The sequence below is a fragment of the Schistocerca piceifrons genome, chromosome 2 (genome assembly GCF_021461385.2).
Source record: "Schistocerca piceifrons isolate TAMUIC-IGC-003096 chromosome 2, iqSchPice1.1, whole genome shotgun sequence".
Taxonomy (NCBI): Eukaryota; Metazoa; Arthropoda; class Insecta; order Orthoptera; family Acrididae; genus Schistocerca; species Schistocerca piceifrons.
The window spans coordinates 595956929-595980635 of NC_060139.1; the positions used below are offsets into that span (position 1 = coordinate 595956929).

At 39.3% G+C, this 23707-nt stretch overlaps 1 protein-coding gene across 1 annotated transcript in view; it reads left to right on the plus strand.

Moving 5' to 3' along the window:
• Window positions 1-23707, plus strand: part of LOC124777298 (nuclear fragile X mental retardation-interacting protein 1) — a 165936-nt gene that overhangs the window by 137384 nt on the left and 4845 nt on the right. Inside the window, exon 6 of the mRNA XM_047252650.1 lies at window positions 14003-14415. Coding sequence (XP_047108606.1) covers window positions 14003-14415 — 413 coding nt within the window. The remainder of the gene's footprint in view (window positions 1-14002; window positions 14416-23707) is intronic.

Consider the following 23707-nt stretch of genomic DNA (forward strand, 5'->3'; position numbering starts at 1 on the left):
TCGCCTGTTTCATACATCTTGCTCACCAGATGGTAGAGTTTTGTCAGGACTGGCTCTCCCACGGCCGTCAGTAGTTCCAATGGAATATATAGGGATAAAGTTAGTGAACTGCTTATAGATGTTGACTCTGAAATTATTGGTATATCGGACCACCACTTAAATAATTTGACAATTCAGAGGCTCCCTTTACCAGGATACAGATTAGCTGGCTGTTTTTCAAGGAGTTCCTTGTGGGATGGGGAAGTGGCTATGAATATAAAAAAACAGTATTCCATTTGAGTCCATTGACATATCACGGCACTGCACTGAGCAGATATTTGAATCTTGTGCAGGGGCAGTTGAATTTAGTGAAACTAAACTTCTAATTGTTGTTGTTTATAGGTCTCCAAACTCTGACTTCAGAGCATTTATGCTCAAGCTAGGGAGGATTCTTGATTCCCTTTATAGAAAGTACCAGAAATTAGTTATATGTGGTGACTTCAATATAAATTTTTTATATGATGGTGCAAGAAAAAGAATGTTGGTAGATCTCCTAAATTCATATGATCTGATGCAAACTGTGTTTTTTCCAACTAGGGTGCAGGGGAACAGTAGCACAGCCATAGACAATAATTTTATTCATTCTTCATTACTAGATGGGCTTCTGTTAGTAAGAGGGTGAAAGGCCTTTCAGATCATGATGCACAAATTTTAACACTAAAAGGCTCTTATACTCAAACAAATGTCACATATTATTACAAACTATGTAGGAAAGTTAATCCAACAGCAATAGAGTGTTTTTTTAAACCTTGTCAAGGAACAAGAGTGGCAGGATGTTTATAGTGCCGATAACATAGATAAGTATAATGCTTTCCTTAACACATTTCTCATGTTATTTGAGAGTTGCTTTCCTTTAGGACGCTCTAAATGGGGTACTAGTGGTAATAGGCAGCCCGGGTGGCTGACTAGTGGGATAAGGATATCATGTAGAACAAAGTGGGAATTATATAAAAATGTTAGAAGTAGTCACAATCAAGCTACAGTAGCCCATTACATACAGTATTGTAAGGTACTTAAAAATTACCAAATAAGCAGCAACCAGTCGCAAGATCATTTTTTCTTTATTTACTTTTGCATATCGATTTCAACTGATTAACAGCCATCATCAGTGCTTTCAACGTGTATGTTCCCTGAGTAATAACACTGTCCTAAACTGTTTAAGACAGTGTTATTACTCAGGGAACATACACGTTGAAAGCGCCGATGATGGCTGTTAATCTATATTGTAGGGAACATCTTCCGGTGTGGAACCTGTTGACTTGGTTGTGACAGTCAGCAGGCCATCTTCAAACAGGAATATGGACTGTAGATGGGGGACCATATCATCTGTGTGATCCACCAAACTGCCACTGATCCCATTCCTCACCACTGGTAATGGCCAATGAAATGAAGAATGTCACTCAGCAATCACACTCATGTGTGCAGCTTTGTGCAAGTTCAAATACCATCCAACTACAGATAATGCCATTTCCTTCATGTTAGTGAGAGCACAAATGAGGTGACTGATAAAAGAATGGAAGAGGAACTCCTGGAATCCCGGGTTCGATTCCCGGCGGGGTCAGGGATTTTCTCTGCCTCGTGATGACTGGGTGTTGTGTGATGTCCTTAGGTTAGTTAGGTTTAAGTAGTTCTAAGTTCTAGGGGACTGATGACCATAGATGTTGAGTCCCATGGTGCTCAGAGCCATTTGAACTCCTGGAAGGTGTGAGAATTCTCTCCTCCTTGATGCGATCTTCTCACTCGTTTCAGAGGTGCCCGCCTTCCACCAGATTTTTCCTGTAAAATGACTACTATTATGTAGTAACAAGCACTGGTAGGTACACAAGCAAGGTTTATTAGCCCAATTACAGATTGATTTAACTTCCAATAACAATAATTTCTTACAAGCAATAATAAGAATAGACTCTCAGTACAGTTCTGAGTCAAGTTCAGTTTTGTGTTATACATAGATTTCCATAGTTTCCAAGTTCCATGATTACAGAACTTTTCCATGGATGGAGTGTCATGGCACACCACACTGCTCTGCAAATCTGAGCCCCTGCCTTGTCTGACATCATGAGCAGCCATCTGGTGTCCCTGGAAGATCTCCAACATAAATCACCACACCAATATAAACAGAATCTAATTTCCTTTTACCTGTAAACTATTATTACTTAAACCTAGTCTTTAGCAATTCAGTTCTCAGCCTTACATGTATTTCTGTATAAACACATGTGTGCGCGCGCGCACACACACACACACACACACACACACACACACACACACACACACACACACACACACACACGATCTCGCAATCTCAAATCAGCACTAAGGGTGCATATCACAAATTCCCACTGGCCACCAGGTGCGTCCATAGGGCATAGCCATATGGATCCTTCCCACCAACACCAGCTTTTCTGCGCAGTTGGGAACTTCCCTTGCAATACATTCTATGTTCCCGTAACCCTCCTGGCCTCAACCTTCGTTAGTAACTGTCCTCAACCATCCAGCCCCTCCCTCTTCCCATTCCAGCACTACACAGCCATCATTTCACCGCCGCAGCCAGTCTTTTAATTTCTTTTATTTCTCTACTTTCCGCTACTTACCCCCTCCCCTCTCTGCACCTTCTCTCCTGCCCTTCATCTAAACTGCAACACTTGACTGTCCACCACTCCCACTATACTATCCCTCCCCCTCCCTGCCCCAGCGTCCTCCTTACTCCCACCCAGTCACCACTCCCATCATGCACCTGTGCTGCTGTTTGCAGTGTGGTCTCAGCTCTCTGAGACTGCAGGTGTGTGTGTGTGTGTGTGTGTGTGTGTGTGTGTGTGTGTGTACTGCTGACAAAGGCCTTTATGGCTGAAAGCTTTAATTGTGTGAACCTTTTTAGTCTAAGTATTAAAATGTAATAGAAGTATTAGAATAGCCCATTCTGAGAAGGATAGGGATGTTTAAATCAGATACAAGGAACATCAGGTAAATGAACTTATATGTGCCAATAGAGAAGTAAATTAATATTCCTGCCTGTTCCAATTTACTGCTTTTCCTGTAATTCCCATCAACATCACTCTAGTGACCATCAGCACCGGGAATATACACATCAGATTATAAATCATTAAAAAATTCTGGACCAAAGGACAAATGACACTGCCCAAATGAATTACTATAGCTACTGGTACCTCTCCTATTGTGCCACATAACTTTGATAGGATGTAATTTTCAGGTATACATTTGTTGACATGTAGTAAATCATCCATCATATCACCTTTGTCATACCTAATCATTTCGGTTTCCTGTGATACTGGCTCAGTTGAAACTGCTTCAGAAGATCAAGCCTCTCTTCCGAAACTTCGTTTTCCCCCTGCATGTTATTATGAAATTTTCAAATGTCCTGACCTCTACCAGGTGTATGTCACCTACCATCTCTCCATGTACATCTCAATCTATTGTTATGTTGTTTTTCATATTCATTTCTCTGTTCTCTTTGTCCCATAAACTGCCTGTTAGTTTGGACTTGTCTACTGTCCCTAACTGTGTTTGTACAATTATTGTCCTAATGTTCCAATTGGCTTTTTGTTATATCTGGCTGTTCCAAATATTCTAAAAGGCTGTCAGCTTTTCCCCAACCCTTCCCTAATAACTCATCACATACACTCCATGGTATGCAGCTGATCATAACTTCTAACAAGTGCTCCTCACGAATTGGATCATCAGGGTATTTGGTTTTATTTAGTTGAATTCAACAGAACCTCTGTATCATGTCCATTCATCACTGTTGTATGGTTTCGACCCCAATAATTTCAAGTGCAGTTCTTTTGTGCTCCCACACTCCAGTGTGTAGCTTTGAATTCTGTTTCAAAATCAATAAAAGACTTGAAATCGTGTAGCCTTGACATACGCCATTGTGCAGCATTTCCTGATGAATGGCTTACGGCGAATTTGATTTTGCTGTGGTCCCACCAGGTACTGGGTAACATACCTTGAAATGCCTTGAGAAATAGCACCGGATGTATATGTCCACCTAGTGTAAATTGAGGAAATTTACTGTTGATTACTTTACTAAGTGTTGACATAAACCATTACATACACTACTGTGTTGATTGCTCTTAATTGATTTCTCATCCCTACTCTTTCTTTCTGGTTTTGGGCAGTATTGAGTGGATGTATTGTCAATATTGGACAATAATTGCAGGAGCCCGTTGTTATTGTTACTAGGCATTGACGTTTCCTGTTCTTTCTACAATATCTGAATAGGGGACATCTTTTGTGTTGCAGGTATGATTCAGCTTTGAATGTAATGTAGTTTCTTTGTGTTCATTATGGCATTCCAGCATTTGTAAACAAACTTCAGTTTCATCAGTTATGAATGATATTGTTTCTGTATCTCTATTTGTCAATTTTTGCACACTCGTTTTAGCCTCTAGTAAGGCATAGATGAAGTTAATGAATTCTGCTACCTAGTCAGTAAAATAACCTATGACAGACGGAGCAAGAAGGACATCAAAAGCAGACTAGCAATGGCAAAAAGGGCATTCCTGACCAATAGAAGTCTACTAATATCAAATATCGGCCTTAATTTGAGGAAGAAATTTCTGAGAATGTACATCTGGAGTACAGCATTGTATGGTAGTGAAACATGGACTGTGGGAAAACCGGAACAGAAGAGAATTGAAGCATTTGAGATGTGGTGCTACAGACGGATGTTGAAAGTTAGGTGGACTGATAAGGTAAGGAATGAAGAGATTCTGGACATAAACGGAGAGGAAAGGAACATGTGGAAAACACTGATAAGGAGAAGGGACAGGTTGATAGGGCATCTGTTAAGACATCAGGGACTGACTTCCATGGTTCTAGAGGGAGCTGTAGATGGCAAAAACTGTAGAGGAAGACAGAGATTGGAATACATCCAGCAAATAATTGAGGATGTAGGTTGCAAGTGCTAGTCTGGGATGGAGAAGTTAGCACAGGAGAGGAATTCATATCGGGCCACATCAAACCAGTTAGAAGACTCATGACGAAAGAAAGAAAAAGAAAAAACCGTGGTTTCTACTGTTCGGAGCCATTTCATAATGTCTTGGGTTGTCTTAATGGACTGTATGCATTGTAACTGATCCTCTGCCTTGTCATCTAATAATTCCAACTGTATATCTATTTCTGCTCCATGTTTGAACCCTGTTTCAAGTCTACCCATTCTGGATATTGGATATTTTGAAACGCGTCAGTGGAAAGGTGCAGGGAGCTGACAGGCCCACGTCCCGCAGTGTTACAGGATGTTTGTCAAAGCATGATTAAAATGTGGCTGCATGATTCACAGATCAGTACATCCATCCTACCTCGAAATGTTTGATGCTGTCCACCATGAGGGCATTCATATATCAACTGGATACTATTAGACTGACCCAGTTCAGAGTATATGTACAGGGGGTGATGAGCCAACACTCCAGATTCGACAGTGCACCCTTCTGTCTCAGCAAGCCCTGAAAATCCTAGCATTGCCTCAGTCATTGGCATTTAATGCAGTGGCCCACCCCAACTGTGAATGGCTATTTAGGAATTGGTCCTATGTGACGGAGTCATTTGGGACACGTGCTACCAACTGTCTCGTGGATCGGGATATGTCAGATCTTTGAATATGCAGCCAGGTGTGGAACCCTGGTATCTTGAGAGGCCGAAAGTGATTTTATGCCTGACACAGGACACGAAAACACCAGTTCATGGTTTTACAAATCCATTTTCTTCAATTTTATCATTATGTTTGTGGATGGCTCCCAGCAAGGGAATGCACTAGGTTCTTCAGCTGTTTTCCATGATAGTATTTTCCAAGTACGGCTTCCAGAATATGATGTCAGTACTGAAGTGAATTCAAAAGTATTGCAGTATGAAGTTCCTCAACTACTCTTGACTGACTCAGTGCACTACAAGTGGTCCACCACATGTATCAAACTGGCCAGTTGACTCATATCATCCATGACACCCTACAGATCTGACACCAAGGCAAGGAGGTGGTATTATGCGGGATACCGGGGCATGTTGGGGTATAGGCAAATGCCAAAGCTGACAAAGCAGCCAAAGGAGAATGTAAGAATGGTGGTGTGGATTTATATGCTGTTCCCTGGAATGCTGTTATCTCATTGTCTGACAGAATAATCCGGTATCAGTGGCAAATAAAAGATTGGAAGTGGCAATCAATAAACTGTGGTCACTCAAATTGACCACACAGGCATGGTCGGCTTAATACCAACCACACTGATGGAATGAAGAGCTGCTCATGAGACTGCACATAGGGTGTTGCCCACTAATGCACGGTTTCCTCCTGTGTTGGGAGGATTCCCCATTCTGTGAAGTTTGTGATATGTCACATTCAATTTAGCATGTTTTGGCTAAGTGTGTTCTATTTTCCGACATTTAGGGCAGCCATTAGTTTGACAAGAGATCTGTCACATCCTCATTGATACTGACACCAGTGTAACACGAGTTTTGAAGTGTTGTGTACTGTGTGGCCTTGTGCCTAAAGTTCTGGGGAAGGGAAATCAGTATGTTCTGATGGATAGCTTACCCAGGCAGTTTCACATTTTTATTAATTGTTTTTCGATGTCATAGTGTAGTGCGTCATGGTGGTGGTTTTTTTTTTAATAATTGCTAGGCAGACTTTCAAGCATTATAACCAGCTCCATGATCATCATCATCATCATCATCGTCATATAGGGTATATTGTGATCAACAAGTGTTTTGAAACTCAAATCACAAGAGCATCCACTTATCGTAGAGCAGATATACCGTTTGACTGCATCTGACACATACCTACTTGCAGCTCTCTAAAAACAAAACAAGTAAAACACAGGAAATGAACTCGGCAAAAAAATATGGCTTATGAAAAAACAAACAGCCTGAATTGAGAAGCGAAGTGGGCATGGATATGGATATCAACTGTAAGGTGGTAATAACAATGACGTCTCTGGTCAAGAAAACTGTACTAAAGTATGGGAAGAGATGAAAAACATTGTGATAACCACTGCTCAAGATAAACTTGGATATAAAACGAAATCTTGTCTGGGGGGCAGAAGGAGCGGGGGGGGGGGGGGGGGGGGGGGTTGGGGGGGGGGGGAGAGAGAGAGAGAGAGAGAGAGAGAGAGAGAGAGAGAGAGAGAGATGGTTGAATAATGAAATTATTTCATTGATTGATGAACGCCAAAAGCATAGATCCTGAACAGATTTAACTCAGTTTTTCACATTCGATTTTTATGTTACCATTTATTATTGCTGCTATGGCTGCAATCCACTAATTTTTCTTACATTACAGTAATGTGGTTATCAGAAACACGTAAAGTCAAAGGTTAGAGCAACAAAAAATAAATGCTTGAAGCATTAATGTGAAGAAATTGAAAGCCTGCAAGCTCCACATCATAATGATAACTTACATAAAAACCTAAAAGAAACCACAGAGATATATAGAAGAAAATATGTCTCCTTGATAATCATCAAAGTTAATGAAATAGCTGTTAATGCTATGGAAAAGATAGAGACATGGGAAGACTATACTAAAATGTGTTTTTGGATGATAGACTAAATGTTGAGATTTCTGGGAACAAAAATCTAACAGGACCTGGAATTATGGAAAAAGAAATTGAGAAAGCTATACAATACCCAAAAGACAATGAAGCAATAGGACTTAATGAAATTCCAGTGGAGTTCATTCAACTTCTTGGTGAAGAAGGTATCAGAGTCTTACACAGATTTACGATACAGAGCATTATCCTGCCCGATGGCTATTATCATTCATTCCCTTATGAGAAAAGAATAATACAAGAAAATCAGAAGGTCATGGACTCATTAGTCTTATAATCCATGCCTTGAAAATATTTCTGGAAGTCATCCACCAAAGGTCATATGAAAAATTTGAAAAAATGATTAGAGAGACAGAATTTGGGTTGGGGAAATCTTTAGATAAAAGACATGCAATAGTGGCATTCAAAGTTCTACTGCAAAACTGCTGTACCAGGATAAAAATGTTGGCTTTTGTTTTATTGATCATGGAAAAGCCTTCAGTAGAGTGTAATGTCATAAAAATTATGGAAATCCTCAAAAGAATGGACATAGATCATAAATGCATCAGCTGTATAGAGAATTTGTATTGGAATTGGACAGCATAGGTTAAGTTTGATAATGAGGTCACCAACTTGGTTAACACCTGTAGTGGAGTACAACAAGGATGTGTTCTTTCAATCCTGTTATTCAATCTGTACTCGGACTATTTTTCAGGAAGCACTTGGTGATATAGAAAAAGGCATAAAGGTTAATGTAGTCTTTATCAGCATCATTTTGCTGTAGTGATGATACAATATTGATTGCTGATAACTCAGGTGATCTTCAACAACTTGTTGAAATAGTAGGAGATTGAAGTAGTAATCTAGGTCTCACTATTAATATCAAAAAGACACATGACAGCCCAACTCCTTTAAAAATGCAGATCTATGATTCAATGGCTTCTTAATACAAAGAGTTGACAAGTTTAAGTACCTTGGAACAAGGCTCTGGAAAGACTGGAGATCAGATACAGAGATAAAATGTCACATAGAGAATGCCCATGCTGCTTTCATAAAATTTGAGAAAATTCTCAGAAATACAGACCTAGATCTAAAGTTCAGTTTGTCAGATCCTATATTTGGTCTGTACTTCTATGCAGTCCGCTGCTCGTGGTCTCACGGTAGCGTTCTCGCTTCCCGAGCACGGGGTCCCGGGTTCGATTCCTGGCGGGGTCAGGGATTTTTCCTGCCTCAAGATGACTGGGTGTTGTAGTGTCATCTTCATCATCATCATTCATCCCCATTACGGTCAGAGGAAGGCAATGGCAAGCCACCTCCACTAGGACCTTGCCTAGTACGGCGGTGCGGGTCTCCCGCATTGTTCCCCTACGCTCCATCACGGAGTATGGGACTTCATCATCACTTCTATGCAATTTTGAAGGATGGGTGCTACATTTAAAAGTAGCAAGGAAGATCGATTTGTTTGAAATGTGAATTTGCCACAGAGTGCTTAAAATACTTTGGACAGCAAAAGTATCCAGCACCAAAGTATTGCAAAGAATATGTAAACAGAGAAATGTTAGTAACTTTTAAAAAGATGATATATCTTTTGGAATGTCAAATATACACACATCAAAAAAAAGTTTTGCATCACCCTAGTTCCCAGAACTCCTGAAGATTGACGTTGACTGTGGATATTGTATCACAGACACAGTCCCTTTGACTGTTCAGAGATGTTATTAAACCCACCCAAGGATGTAAAGAACTATGCATGAACAGTATCTATTAGACGCAGAGGGTCTGACAGCCGATCAGTTCCAGTCATTTCACCAGGAAGGAGGTACATGGCTCGTGTTGTCTGTACTCCAACCATGCCTAGACGGTCAATACTGTGGTTCGACCGTGTCCGCATTGTTACTTTGTACCAGGAACGGCTCTCAACAAGGGAAGTTTCCAGGCATCTTGGAATGAACCAAAGCGATGTTGTTCGGACATAGAGGAGATACAGACACACAGGGACTGTCAATGACATACCTCACACAGGCTGCCCAAGGGTTACTACTGCAGTAGATAACCACTATCTGTGGATTATTGCTCATAGGAACCATGACCGCAATGCCACCATATTGAATAACGCTTTTCGTGCAGCCACAGGATGTCATGTTACGACTCAAACTGTGTGCCATAGGCTGCATGATGCACCACTTCACTCCCGTCGTCCATACCGAGTTCCATTTTTGCAACCACAAGACCATGCAGCGCGGTACTGATGGGCCCAGCAACATGCTGAATGGACTGCTCAGGATTGTCATTACGTTCTCTTCACTGATGAGTGTCGCATATGTCTTCAACCAATCAATCGTCGGAGATTTGTTTGGAGGCAACCCGGTCAGGCTGAATGCCTTAGAGACACTGTCCAGCGAGTGCACAGCAAGGTGGAGGTTCCCGCTGTCTTGGGGCGACATTATGTGGGGCTGACATACGCCGCTGGTGGTCAGGGAAGGTGCAGTAATGGCTATATGATATGTGAAAGCCATCGTCTGACCAATTAGTCCAACCATATCGGCAGCATATTGGCGAGGCATTCATCTTCATAGGCGACAGTTCGCGCCCCCATTATGTACATCTTGTGAATGACTTCCTTCAGGATAACAACATTGCTCGACTAGATGGCCAGCATGTTCTCCAGACATGAACCCTATCGAACATGCCTGGGGTAGATTGAAAAGGGCTGTGTATGGATGACTTGACCTACCAACCACTCTGAGGGATCTACACTGAATTGCCATTGAGGAGTTGGACAATCTGGACTAACAGTGCTTTGATGAACGTGTGGATAGTATGCCATGACGAATACAGGCATGCATCAATGCAAGAGGACATGCTACTGTGTATTAGAGGCACCAGTGTGTACAGCAATCTGGACCAACACCTCGGAAGGTCTCACTGTATGGTTGTGCAACAAGCAATGTGTGGTTTTCATGATCAGTAAAAAGGGCAGAAATGATGTTTATGTTGATCTCTATTCCAATTTCCGGTACAGGTTCCAGAATTCTCAAAACTGAGGTAATGCAAAACTTTTTTGATGTGTGTATATTTCTACTGTTGATAAAAGAAGGAAAGGTTGACGGTGAAAGAAGAATAAAAGCCGGCCGCGGTGGTCTCGCGGTTCTAGGCGCGCAGTCTGGAACCGTGCGACTGCTACGGTCGCAGGTTCGAATCCTGCCTCGGGCATGGATGTGTGTGATGTCCTTAGGTTAGTTAGGTTTAAGTAGCTCTAAGTTCTAGAGGACTAATGACCACAGCAGTTGAGTCCCATAGTGCTCAGAGCCATTTGAACCATTTTGAAGAATAAAAAAGGGCAAAGAAAGGTATGTTGGTTACCTAACATAAATCAGTGAACAAGATTACAAAGTACAGTTCAACTACTACATACTGTGGTTCATAGAATAACAATGTATCATATGGTCACAAATATGTGTTAATGGATAAGTGACTGATATATGATTATACTTGTTTTGATCTATCTGTTTTCATTGTATTATGATGACAAATCCTATATTATCTTAAGGTGTTCCTTGGATGAATTAAGAAATAAAGTACTGTACAATAGAATCTTGAGTAATTTTTGCTGCCACAAGTGTTCACACAAAGCACAACTAACTTATGTAAAAAAGAGGCTGATCAAAAAGATGAATACATCTTGCATTTGTCATTTATTATTCAGGAAGACATCTAATTGTTTGGCTAACATGAAATTTTCATTAGAAATATGTGAAATTCATTTGGAAAATAAATGTTTAAGCAGTTATATTGTGACATTTAGAGCTCCCTAGTATTGGAGGGCAGCGTGGAGGGTAAAAATCGTAGAGGGATACCAAGAGATGAATACACTTAGCAGATTCAGAAGGATGTAGGTTGCAGTAGGTACTGGGAGATGAAAAAGCTTGCACAGGATAGAGTAGCATGGAGAGCTGCATCAAACCAGTCTCAGGACTGAAGACCAAAACAACAACAACAACAACAACAGTATGGTTTATGCAGTGAGCATAGTTACAAAAGCAGAACAAGTTATGACAGTCAGATATGCTATTGAAGTTCCATTCAAGTGTGAAATGTAAGGCACTGTTCACTTTTTACAGGCATTCACCATGGTAATCAAGTATGGCAATGTTATGAATGTGTCCAGAACTTAGAAGTCATGCTTAATATTGAATAATGGGCATAAAGATTGTGACAATGCTGAGAAATGGTGACAATGAATTTCTTGTGACAATGCTCAGAGAGAAATGCAAAAATCTGGTTCTTGGTCTCATAAACCACTTCAAAGTAGTAGGATAGTTTTACCTGTAATTGCTGTTGTGAGTGTAAATTTTTCATTTCATTTTATTTATTTTGTGAATTAACTGGGAAAATTTACTGCCAACTACAAATGTCTGACAACATTCATTACTGATGGTTTGCCCATCTATTTGTAAGTGTGAGTGATACAGCTGATATATCGTTATCATGTCCCATCCAATTATAACTATAAACCATATACAATTTTCACACTGTTACAGTTAATTCGTATGTTCACCATTCAGCCTCCATTAACACTTTGGAGACCAGCCACTTAGAAGAATTTTGGGCCTAGGAAACAGGCCATTTGTGGTGTTAGTTAAAGTCTTACTGGTACATATGTATATTGATATATCACCAAGAATAATACACACCAAAAATGCCCAAGCTTCAAGATTTTTTTTAAAAATTTGTATTTACTTTAGTTCATTGATAAATTACAAATTTTAAAGTAGTTACTGCTCAAGACAAAATTGGAAGGAGAATTTATTTGCTCCTCTTGAGTTTTCAAAATTTTTTGCTCACTCAACAGACGTGACATATTTGTAGCAGAATTACAGCCAACTGCAAAACTTAGCGAGTACATCACAAAATTATGTCAATGCAATCATACTGCCAGAGCCATTCATGACAGCAGCTATCACGTTCGCTAGTGGTTTTTAATAATTCTGGAAGTTGACAACAGAAGCAGCACCAGTCAATGGGCAGGTCACAAGATGACCATACATTGTTCGCATATGGAAGGAGTCCAATTTTTGAGTGATAGATGGCTCACAGTTGAGTTCATCATGGCCCAACCTGTACTCAGGTGCAGTCTTTTTAACACTGAGTTGTGCCCCAAGCTATGCTCAGGCTTGTCTCCAAATTGTTATAGAGTAGCTTTTTCTCCCATTCCTGCACATCTTGCTTCTGAAAGTAGTTACTGAACATCAGCCAACCTCCTTGTGTATATCTATTGCTAATGTCTCCCTTCGTCCATCTGGTCCAAGTTACCCTATGTATTTTAGCATCGGATAATGTTAGCAGTGTCTCCTGACACACAAAATACAACTTGTTTCACTATTTCTGAAAAATTTCAGTTACCCTGTGGTTAAATGTAACTGCTCTGTATTATAGAGATATTACTTGGAATCTGATGTGGAAAATAATCGTGCATTAAAATTTTTAAACTCTGAATGTAATAATTTTGTGAACAGATGAGCAGTTGTAGACCTGCACATTTCCACTAGCGGTAGTAATGTTGTCTTCTTGATCTTCTTCTTCTTCTTCTTCTTCTTCTTCTTCTTCTTCTTCTTCTTCTTCTTCTCTTTTTAAATAAGCTCACCCTTTTTCCCCCTCTGAAGCATATTTTTTTTATTGCAACATAGCCATGAACATAGCATGAAACATAGCATGAAACAAAGAAAATTTACCTGAGATTATCAAAGCAATCATCATCATCGTCATCGTAATTAATGCAGTGCCTTGTCCAAAAATTTGGTCTTTGTTCATGGAAAATGATCATGAGTGGCATACTCCATCAGCCTGTATTTCTTATATAGTGCTTCATTTTAAATCCATGCTCAGAAAGCTTGGTAGAAATTATTTAAGTGTGATCAATTCTATATTAATTAAATTGTAGCTCACCTTCATTCATATATTTGTAGTTGCAGTTTTATAACCATTGAGTGGACAAAAGTAGGTTTATTAAAAGATGACTTCTAATCTGGGAAGCTACTATTTTGCATCCAACCAACTGATTCATGTGTAAAGCTTTGCGTAAAAATGATATTTTTAGCAATATGTAAATGAAGTGCTCCATCAAGTTACCTGCCAAACAAAAGTAGCTCTAAATGTCTAAATTATACCTACTGCCTTTGAAGGTTTATTAAATGACATTAAACTAAAGACATCCATTCTTATCAGTGTCAGTGTAACATTGCAAATCCCATAGTCAACTATTTTATATAAACATTTTTCATAATTGTATGGTAAAAAGCCTTTGCATTTCTATTAAATATTTGATATTTATGGTGTATGCAAACAAATAACTCTCAATTGCATCAGTTTTGAACAAAAGGTTTGAACGAAACTGTTATGGAAAATGTTGTTTGATTTGTTGTTGTTTTTTGTTCCAGGAGAAGAATCCCACAGCAATGTTAAAGGAGTTGAAAACAATGCAAAGAAAACAAATACAGAAACAGCTGTAGCTATATCTGCTGAAAGTAAAAGTAAATCCCCTGCCAGTAATAAAGTTTGCAAGCCATCAGTTTCAAATGACAGTGAAGGCAGTGGACCAGAAGAAGTTCCTGTAGTGAAGGCTCTGGAAACTACTCAGCCCACAGAAAACCAGTCTGAAAGTGAAGAACAGCAGCAACCACCTGTACGGTCAACTGGCCGAAAAAGAAAACGTTTTCACAGGCAGCGGGTTAGCAAACGGAAGTTTGAGGGAAAAGGAGAAAATGGTCAGAGTGCAGAGAAAACTGGACAGCCCCAAGCTCCTCAACGGAAGATACATTTACACCGAAGACGTCTAACACTTCTCGAAAAGGTAATGATCTTCATTCCCATTCGATCTTTATGTATAAAAAGTTTTAACTGTGAAATGCTATATCTCTTGAAGCATTTAGTCACTCAGGACACTACAGGATGAGAGGAACAGCTTGGTAACACAGCAGGGAAAAATTTGCAATGAATTTTGAAATAAACAGACAGATGAAGGATATAGCTGTGAAAACCAGAACCAATCCCTCTTAAGCGTTTCTTTCAGTGCATTGCATGAAGAGTGCTTCCTTTGTCAGCTTTCTGATGCTTTGACATTCTCATACATGCTGAGAGGAAATTGCTGAAATTCCTAGGACAACTGTGTTAATTCATCTATGAATCTCATACCACATTCCTCATTGTTGATTCTGTCTAATTTATGGTAAATTCATTATTTCATTGCAAGTTATATGGAGCAATAAAAAATAATATTTGTTCTCTACCTTTTTTGTATAGGCAGCAGTTCCTTCCGTAGGGTATTGACATTCTTTTGAAATGTCTGTCAGTCCAATACTTCACTACATGAACATGACGTCACCATTTGCTGAACGACATCTAAACATCATGAGCGGCACTTGAAACATTTATTAGCTAAACTGGTATTCATCTCTATAACTCATTGTCAGTGGCAGGAATGGTGTCAATTGAAAATCACAAAGAATTTATAATTGACACTCATGTCATTGATAAAGAGATAGATAATATGTCATAGTGATGGGCTGTAAACCTGAATACTGATTTGACTAATAAGCGTTTCAAGTGAAGTTCGCGGTATTTAGAAGACATCCTTTAAGAAATATTTAAAAGCTGTGGAACACCAAGAATTTTCAAGATTTTTGCATTCAAGATTTTTATAGTGTCACCACTTTTCACAGCAATGCACCAGCTTCATTCACAGGCACACTATCAAATATCTGTGTCGGGCCTATTATTTCTGAGGTAGTCTCTCAATGAGAGTCATGCCTTAGCATTCATACCATGTGGCTATTGCTATGACTGCAGACATTGACAAATTTGACCTACCACCATCTACTCTAGTCCCACCACCGCTCAGTCTCTTGACTTCATAAAGAGGAAAGCATTCTATGGGACAAGCTGAGGTACAGACATTGTCCACATATTTATGACAGTGTGATGCCTCCCTGTTGTGGAGGCTTGCCATTCTTTTAATGTGTTTGTTCAGTGATTTGCCGCATGTACCCAAATTCAGTGTCACCACTTTGTCTTTCTCTGCCATTAGTGAGGAAAGTGTGCTTATGACAGGCTGCATTGTTAACACACATTATGCTGTCACAGAGCCTGTAATATAGTGACAGTTACGTTGGTCCCTGCTTCATCTTGCAGGCATTTTAAGTTTTTTTTCGCAGCATTGATACCTGAGAACTATGAAAATAGGAACGTGTTCTAAAGTATCTGGTTCTTGCCATCCACTATAGTAGAACTTTGATTTTATGTTCTCCAATTTTACATTTTTTGCAGAATCGAGGCGAATCTAGGAAGAAATGTAAAATTGGGGAACTTTTAGGATTGATTTTATGGGTTCATCACAGGGTCTATGAATTTATGGTATACTATAAATTCATAGCCCCTGTGATGAACTCATAGGATCAATGCTAAAAGTTCCCTGATTTTTACATTTCTTCATAGATTTGCCTTGTTTCTAAGTTCTTACTCGATGTCTCGCTTCACTCCATCCCATTTTCTCCCTATTGAAATTTGATGTGACTGAATGAGTTACGTTGTTGTTGTTGTTGTTGTTTTTTTCAGTCCAAGGACTGGTTTGATGCAGCTCTCCATACTACTCTATCCTGTGCAAGCCTCTTCATCTCTGAGTAATTACTGCAACCTCCATCCCTCTGAATCTGCTCTAATCACTTGGTTCCCCCCCCCCCCCCCCTTACACACACACACACACACACACACACACACACACACACACACACACACACACACACACACACACACATTCTTCCCTCCAGTACTAAATTGGTGATTCCTTGATGCCTCAGAAGTGTCCTATCAGCTGATCCTTTCTTGTAGTTAGGTTGTACCACAAATTTCTCTTCTCCCCATTTCTGTTCAGTACCACCTCATTAGTTACATGATCTACCCATCTAGTCTTCAGCATCCTTCTGTAGCACGACATTTCAACTTCTTCTATTCTCATCTTGTCTAAATTGTTTATTATCCATGTTTCACTTTCATACATGGCTACTCTCCATACAAATACTCCCTGACACTTAAATCTATACTCTGTCAACAAATTTCTCTTCTTCAGAAATGCTTTTCTTCCCATTGCCAGTCTACATTTTATACCCTCTTTACTTCATCCATCATCAGTTTTTTGCTTCCCAAATAGCAAAACTCATTTAGTACTTTAAGTGTCTCATTTCCTACTCTAATTCCCTCAGCATTGCCTGATTTAATTTGACTACATTCCGTTATTCTTGTTTTGCTTTTGTTCATCATCATCTTATATCCTCCTTTCAAGATACTGTCCATTACGTTCAACTGCTCTTCCAACTTCTCTGCTGTCTCTGACAGAATTAAAATGTCATCAGCAAACCTCAAAGTTTTTATTTTTTCTCCCTGGACTTTAATTCCTACTCAAAATTCTTCTTTTGTTTCCTTTACTGCTTGCTACATCTACACCTGCATCTGCAGGGATACTGTGCAAATCGCATTTAAGTGCCTGACAGAGATTTCATCAAACCACCTTCACAATGTGACACTAATATTCCCATCTCGTACAGTGCACAGAAAAAACAAACACCTATATCTTTCCGTGCCGGCTCTGATTTCCTGTATTTTATTGTGATGATCATCCCCCCCCCCTACATAGTCTCGTTCTTTCAGTTTATCCGGGTCCCATATCCTTAAATTCCTGCCTTTTTGCAGTTTTTTTCTGTTTTAATCTGCTGTTCATAACCAATAAATTGTGGGCAGAGTTCACATCTGCCCATGGCAATGTCTTACAATTAAAAATCTGGTTCCTAAATCACTGTCTAACCATTATATAATCAATCTGAAACCTTCCAGTGTCTGCAGGTCTCTTCCACATATACAACCTCCTCTTATGATTCTTAAACAAAGTGTTAGGTGTGATTAAATTATTCTCTGTGCAAAATTCTATCAGGCAGCTTCCTCTTTCATTCCTTTCCTGCAATCCATATGCACCTGCTGCTTTTCCTTCTCTTCCTTTTCCGACTATCGAATTCCAGTCCCCCATGACTATTACATTTTCAGAACCCTTAATTATCTGAATAATGTCTTTTATTACTGTCCTGCTGTTTTTGGACTTCGTTGCTTGGCCTACTTTGTTTCTTGGATAATGTTTTGCCCTTTTTACAGAAGGCATCTGCAACTGCTACCTCGAAATCCACTAGGGGCATGTAGTATGTATTTCTCCTTCTCCATAGTAGCCAGCTGTTAACACAAGCTTGATCAATTACATGAAAGAATATCTTCAGATGCAATTTTTTGATCTGATTTCAATTATGTAATATCCAAGCATAGAATCTAACAGATCGACACCACCCATGTAGTAGATCATCACAGAGCGTGGACAAGGTATCATTTTGTACATCTTTTCCTTTCTGAAAAGCCTCTTATTTTCGCCTTCTGGCTTGCATCCAACATATGTGGACAAAGTGTTGACTACTCTGTTGTCAAAGCAGGATACTACTGACAATAGTACACCATCTACTGTTGCTACCTTCTCCTTCATGCTACCTCGGCCATTCTTCTTCATTTCTGCCTCTTCAGGAAAAATGCAACCTGGTACACGATTGGCACGGACTGTTCCTAGTTACTGTATTCATTCCTTATGCAAATACACTTCCAAAGGTATACTAGTGAACCGAGTAAAAAAAAAAAAAAAAAAAAAAAAAGCTTGTGATTCACACGTTGTGGGACTGTTAGCGTAAGACACACAACAGCATTGTTGCTAACTCCTAGTTCCAAAGCACCAGGTTTTGAAATTCGTTGCTTTGCTCTAACCCTATCTTCAACACGATTATCATCAAGATTACAATCAGCAGTAAGCCTCATCTGAATGTTATCTTCTGACTCTGATTCCGTTTCTGGTACCACAGTTCTTTTCTTTGTTATATTATAGCTCTTAGGTCTGATATCATCATCACTATCTGACTCTGAACAAAGCACGTCATCTTCATTTTGAAAATATCGTTCTGTAGAAAATGTTTTGTTAGCTGACATATCCGGGTCTCCACTAACATTTCCATCCTCAATAACTCTTATTGTGGCAAAAAAGCAGTAAAACTTTGTTACATTCGTTGCCCTAACGTAGCTGATAAGAAAAGATATAGCTTACTACAGAAGTTATGTTATGATGAATGTTTACTCTATGCCACCAATAATGCATGCTGTGCCATATGTGTCACTTACCGAGTTTCAATATTATTTGTATTTTAATTGACAAATATATGAACTTATATCTTTACAATTATCCACATATGTCCTTTCACCCCTAGAAATTATACAAACTCCGAACTCAAATGTTTACTGCGTCAAATACAACTTTTCGTATGACCAAACTTGATATAAACAGCTCGCAGTGCAAAGCAAAGATTCTTACTAATAGCTCCTTACTTTCTCGACAGATGGCATTCATTGTTTGCACAGATATTCTTAACAGCATACCATAACTGTCCCAATGTGCGTTTACAAAATAGATTTTCAAATATGAGCTCCACAATTAGGAAAATGGTATGTGCCATATCTGACCCAGTATGCGGTGAGGGGTTAAGCCTATTCCTGCGTTACCCCTATTTGATTTTGTATTTATAACCCTGTATTCACCTGACCAGAAGTCCTGTTCCTCCTGACACCAAAATTCACTAATTTCCACTTTATCTAACTGTAACCTATTCAAATCCCTTTTTAAATTTTCTAACCTACCTGCCCGATTAAGGAATCTGACATTCCATGCTCTGATCCATAGAGCGCCAGTTTTGTTACTCCTGGTAACAACATCCTAGTGAGTAGTCCCCTCCCGGAGATCCGAATGGGCGACTATTTTAATTCGGGAATATTTTACCCAAGAGGATGCCATCATCATTAAACCGTACAGTAGAGCGGCATGCCCTTGGGAAAAATTACTGCTGTAGTGTCCCCTATCTTTCAGCTGTTCGCAGTACCAGCACAGCAAGGCTGTTTTGGTTGAAGTTACATGGCCAGATCAGTCAATCATCCAGACTGTTGCCCTTGCAACTACTGAAAAGGCTGCTGCTCCTCTTCAGGAAACACATGTTTGTCTAGCCTGTCTACAGACACATCTCTGTTCTGGTTGCACCTATGGTATGGCTATCTGTATCACTGACGCATGCAAGGCCCCCCCCCCCCCACCACCACCACCACCAACGGCAAGGTTCATGGTCCAAGAGAGGGGGGGAGGGCAGTTATAAGTGGCACAAAACACAAATGGTTCACATCTCAGGTGGTGGTGGAGTTAAGGAAATATTTTACGCTGTTGTGGAGAGGGGAGACATGAGAGAGAAAGTGCTAATGTAATCCACAATTGGTGTTGCCAACACAGCTTGCAATATGTAGCTCCACTGCTCAGTTATGATACAACTACTGCTAGGCTGCAGTGGTAATAGAAAACCAAGACAGTCAGCGCAAAGTGTTCTGGACCGAACCAGTACGTGACAAAGGGGCACACCCCACCACTGTTTCTTGTACACTCACAACTGAGTCTCATCTTTTTGCATGTATTTCTGATTTAGTGTATCCAGCATCAGTATCAGTCATCAACCTTTTAAGTTCAAACACTGAGTCTTGAAGAATATGCTCAGTCATAATTGAGGAAGCCACACACACACACACACACACACACACACACACACACACACACACACACACACATGAAATGAGCTCACCTACTGGATGTCTGGAGAGGGCAAGTGGCCCTTCAACTACAGGAGTGCAGGTAAGGGTGAAACCATTTTGTGAAGTGCTGAAAATACACTTTTCGTGCTGATGATGTTTTATGAGAGATGTCACGTGGGAATAGAAGAAGGATTCTGTGATAGCACATTTTAAAGACTTTTGTCTTCAAATCTGACATGATACAGTTACAAGAACTACATACATTGCTCACATATATACTTTGTACCACACACACCACAAACTATAGATCGTAAAGAGTGGCAGTAGTGATAGAGGGCATGAAACGGAACTTTAGCACCTGAGCTTTCTTTCAAATTTACATTTTACACAGTGCACAGAAATTAACTGAGCTGACTTTTAATAAGTTGTAATGCCAATTAGGGAAGTAAACCCATTTTTTTTGGTGTCTCTGTTTCTCATCAAGCCTAAAATAATGCTTTAATGGTAGTGAGCTTTCGAAGTGCGGCTCATAAGAAAAACATTAAACAAAAACAGCAGTGGTGACAAAAATTGTCATTAAACAGATGTTTGCATTTATGCTTATGGTTTAACCGCGTAACTGCTGTGATGTTTTTGGTTTAATTTAACATGTCCATTTATTTCTGTTTTTTTCTGAGTCAACGCAAAGGATGATCTCTCAAAAATGCATGCTTTGAACATATAATTTCTGGTCGTAGCATGTTGAAAAACAGCCGAATTACCTTGTACCCGACTTTTTAAGAACTGTAAACACTGTATTGTATAATTCATTTCCTTCACTTAGACAGATTTTATACAAAGTATTGGACAGGATTGTGATTTTTAGTCATATATGCCAATTACGTGTGTTTTTGCTTGTGTTTTGGGTGGCTTTAACATTTTTCCAATGTACATTTTCCTCCATTTTGTGTTTTTTAAGTGTGGACTGCACGAAAAAGTAAAACAGGTGTTTCATTGTATTCAGCTTGAATATGTATGAACCTTTTTTTTTTTTTTTTTTTTTTTTTTTTTTTCTGTTCACAAACTGCGCAGCAACCATTAGGAATTTTTGTGCATATAGATTCCCACAAGTATATTATTTGCTCTATTATTAGTTCGACTCTAGAAAAGAGAGCATGTTCAAATGCTTATTGTCATGATATCATCACACTGAAGGTTTAAAGGTCTGTTCACCATAGTCATTAACATACGCTGCTTTGTGTTGACGATGATACAGACCAGAACGTTGAAACTTCACCATGTTTCCATTAGCACAACAAGCAACTGAAGATGCTCTTGTTTTTGCAGAGTGAAACAATTTAAAAAAACTTCTGCACACCACATTGAAGTGCATGGCAGAAGGTAAAATATACATCGTGAAATAATGTGACCTTTGATGATGTATCTATTCATTAACTTTTTCTATTCATCAGTGTCATAATTTTACTTTATTTTTCATTTCCATCTCTTTGTCTGGATTTTCCTGCCTTTCCTGTCCTTGGACGCTTTCTCTTCACTATTTGCTGTTTCAACTGGTATTTCCTTCCAATTTCGTCTGGTGTCCTTTCCATGTTTTTGCTCTTGCTAATTTTTCTGAGACTTGTAACTTCCTGTATTTTCAGATTGTTTCTTTTGCTAACATTTTGGTTTTCATATACCTCTTGTTCTGTTTGTGATTGGGTTAAGCAGATGTATCGAAGTTAATTCTCATCACTCATTTCCATCTGTTTGCCCTTTCTTTTATCAAATCACTTCGTTTTCTGCCTATTTTTGCTGCTAGGTAACTAGAAGTACCTTTTTTATTTTTTGTGTACTGTTTGTTGCTCATTTTCTGTGTTCTCTTTCTCTTTTTCTTTCCATTATTTAGTTATATTCTTATATCTTTATTTTTCACATTATAGATTACATTTCTGGATACCCTATACAAATATAGAGAAGAGCTTCATTTGTTCACATTAGTATGTACTGGCCCATTCTCTTATAGCCAACATGAGAAAATTCATCATTATTGGTATGGAGTTGTTGAACTGACCTCATTTTTCAGACTCTACAGAAAGAATTTCAATGAGAGGCTCATTTTTTCAAGTTACTGGTTAGAGAATACTAAGCCATCACTTCATTCCTAAGATAAAAGTAATGAATATCATATTGTGGAGGCATGCCATGCCATGCCATGTGCTGTGAACTTCAAAACACATCTTTCCCCAGGGAGAAACATTGAAACCTTTTTCTATGACTGCAAAGACATCATTCCCACAAAATTCCTTCACAAATTGTCGAACTAGGATGCTGCAGACTATTTCTGGCTATTGTGGAAACAGAGTGTGGCTTACAAGAACAATGGGGACTGTTAATACCAGCACCACCACCACCATCCTTATCTTTATTTTTCACATCATAGATTACATTTCTGGATACAGTCAGGTCTATTTCAGGTTATATCCATCTACCGTAGGAGTACAACTGGTGACTTAAACAGTTTTACAATACTTTGTGCAAGATATGGGTGATTCCAAACAGCACTATATCTTGTATTTCACTGTGTTTACATATCCTAAGATTCTAGACAGAGCATCTTCAGGTTTTGTGGTATAGATCCCATGGCACCCGTGACAGTGGTGATGACATTAGTTCCTTCACTCTACATATGACTGTCCCTGATGCTCAGTTCCTTCTGCACCACTTCATCGCTAATATTCTCTTCATACAATGCTGATAAATCAATTAGGAGGCATGCTCTTGGATGTGGCTGATGTACAACAATGTCAGGCTAGTTAGCTGCAACTATTAAGTCGAAATGTGTGTATTGGTCATACAGAATAGTGCTACATCCAGCTGTTGTGACTGCTTTTGCTGTGTGCTTGTACCATTTTCTTGAAAAGATCTGATGTTGCTAGAGCTCCTAATATTTGCCAGTGAAGGTATGTGCACACTTCATTCTGTATCTCGAGATATTCATGTACAGCCTTGGAGAGTACCCCATTAAGTTGACTACCATCATCTTGGGCAGTTTTGTTATAACTTTTTTTGAAGTTCTTTATCCTTGAGGCCTTGATCTAGGGCGGTTACTATTAGAGCTTGTGATTTCACCCTCAGTCTTAGTATTCTATGCCGTAGGTGCATCATATCTGTGTCAATATTGAAGTTGCCCAGGTGGTTTGGGTGTTGACCATTAAGTGATTTCCATCTACAGGCTTGTTTTAACTTATTTTGAGTTCCCATTTTGATGTTTCTTTAATAAGTGAGTCTAATTAATAATTCTGCATATTTCTCTGGTACTCAGCAGGGTGACACCATTCAGAGGGTTTGATATTTTGGCAAGCCATCTTCAGGCTTTCCTGTCGATTGATTGTCATATTAGAAAACACTCGACAGTGATGCTAAGCCCCTTTGTGGGCAAATACCAGTACCACATACAAAATTTGATGCAT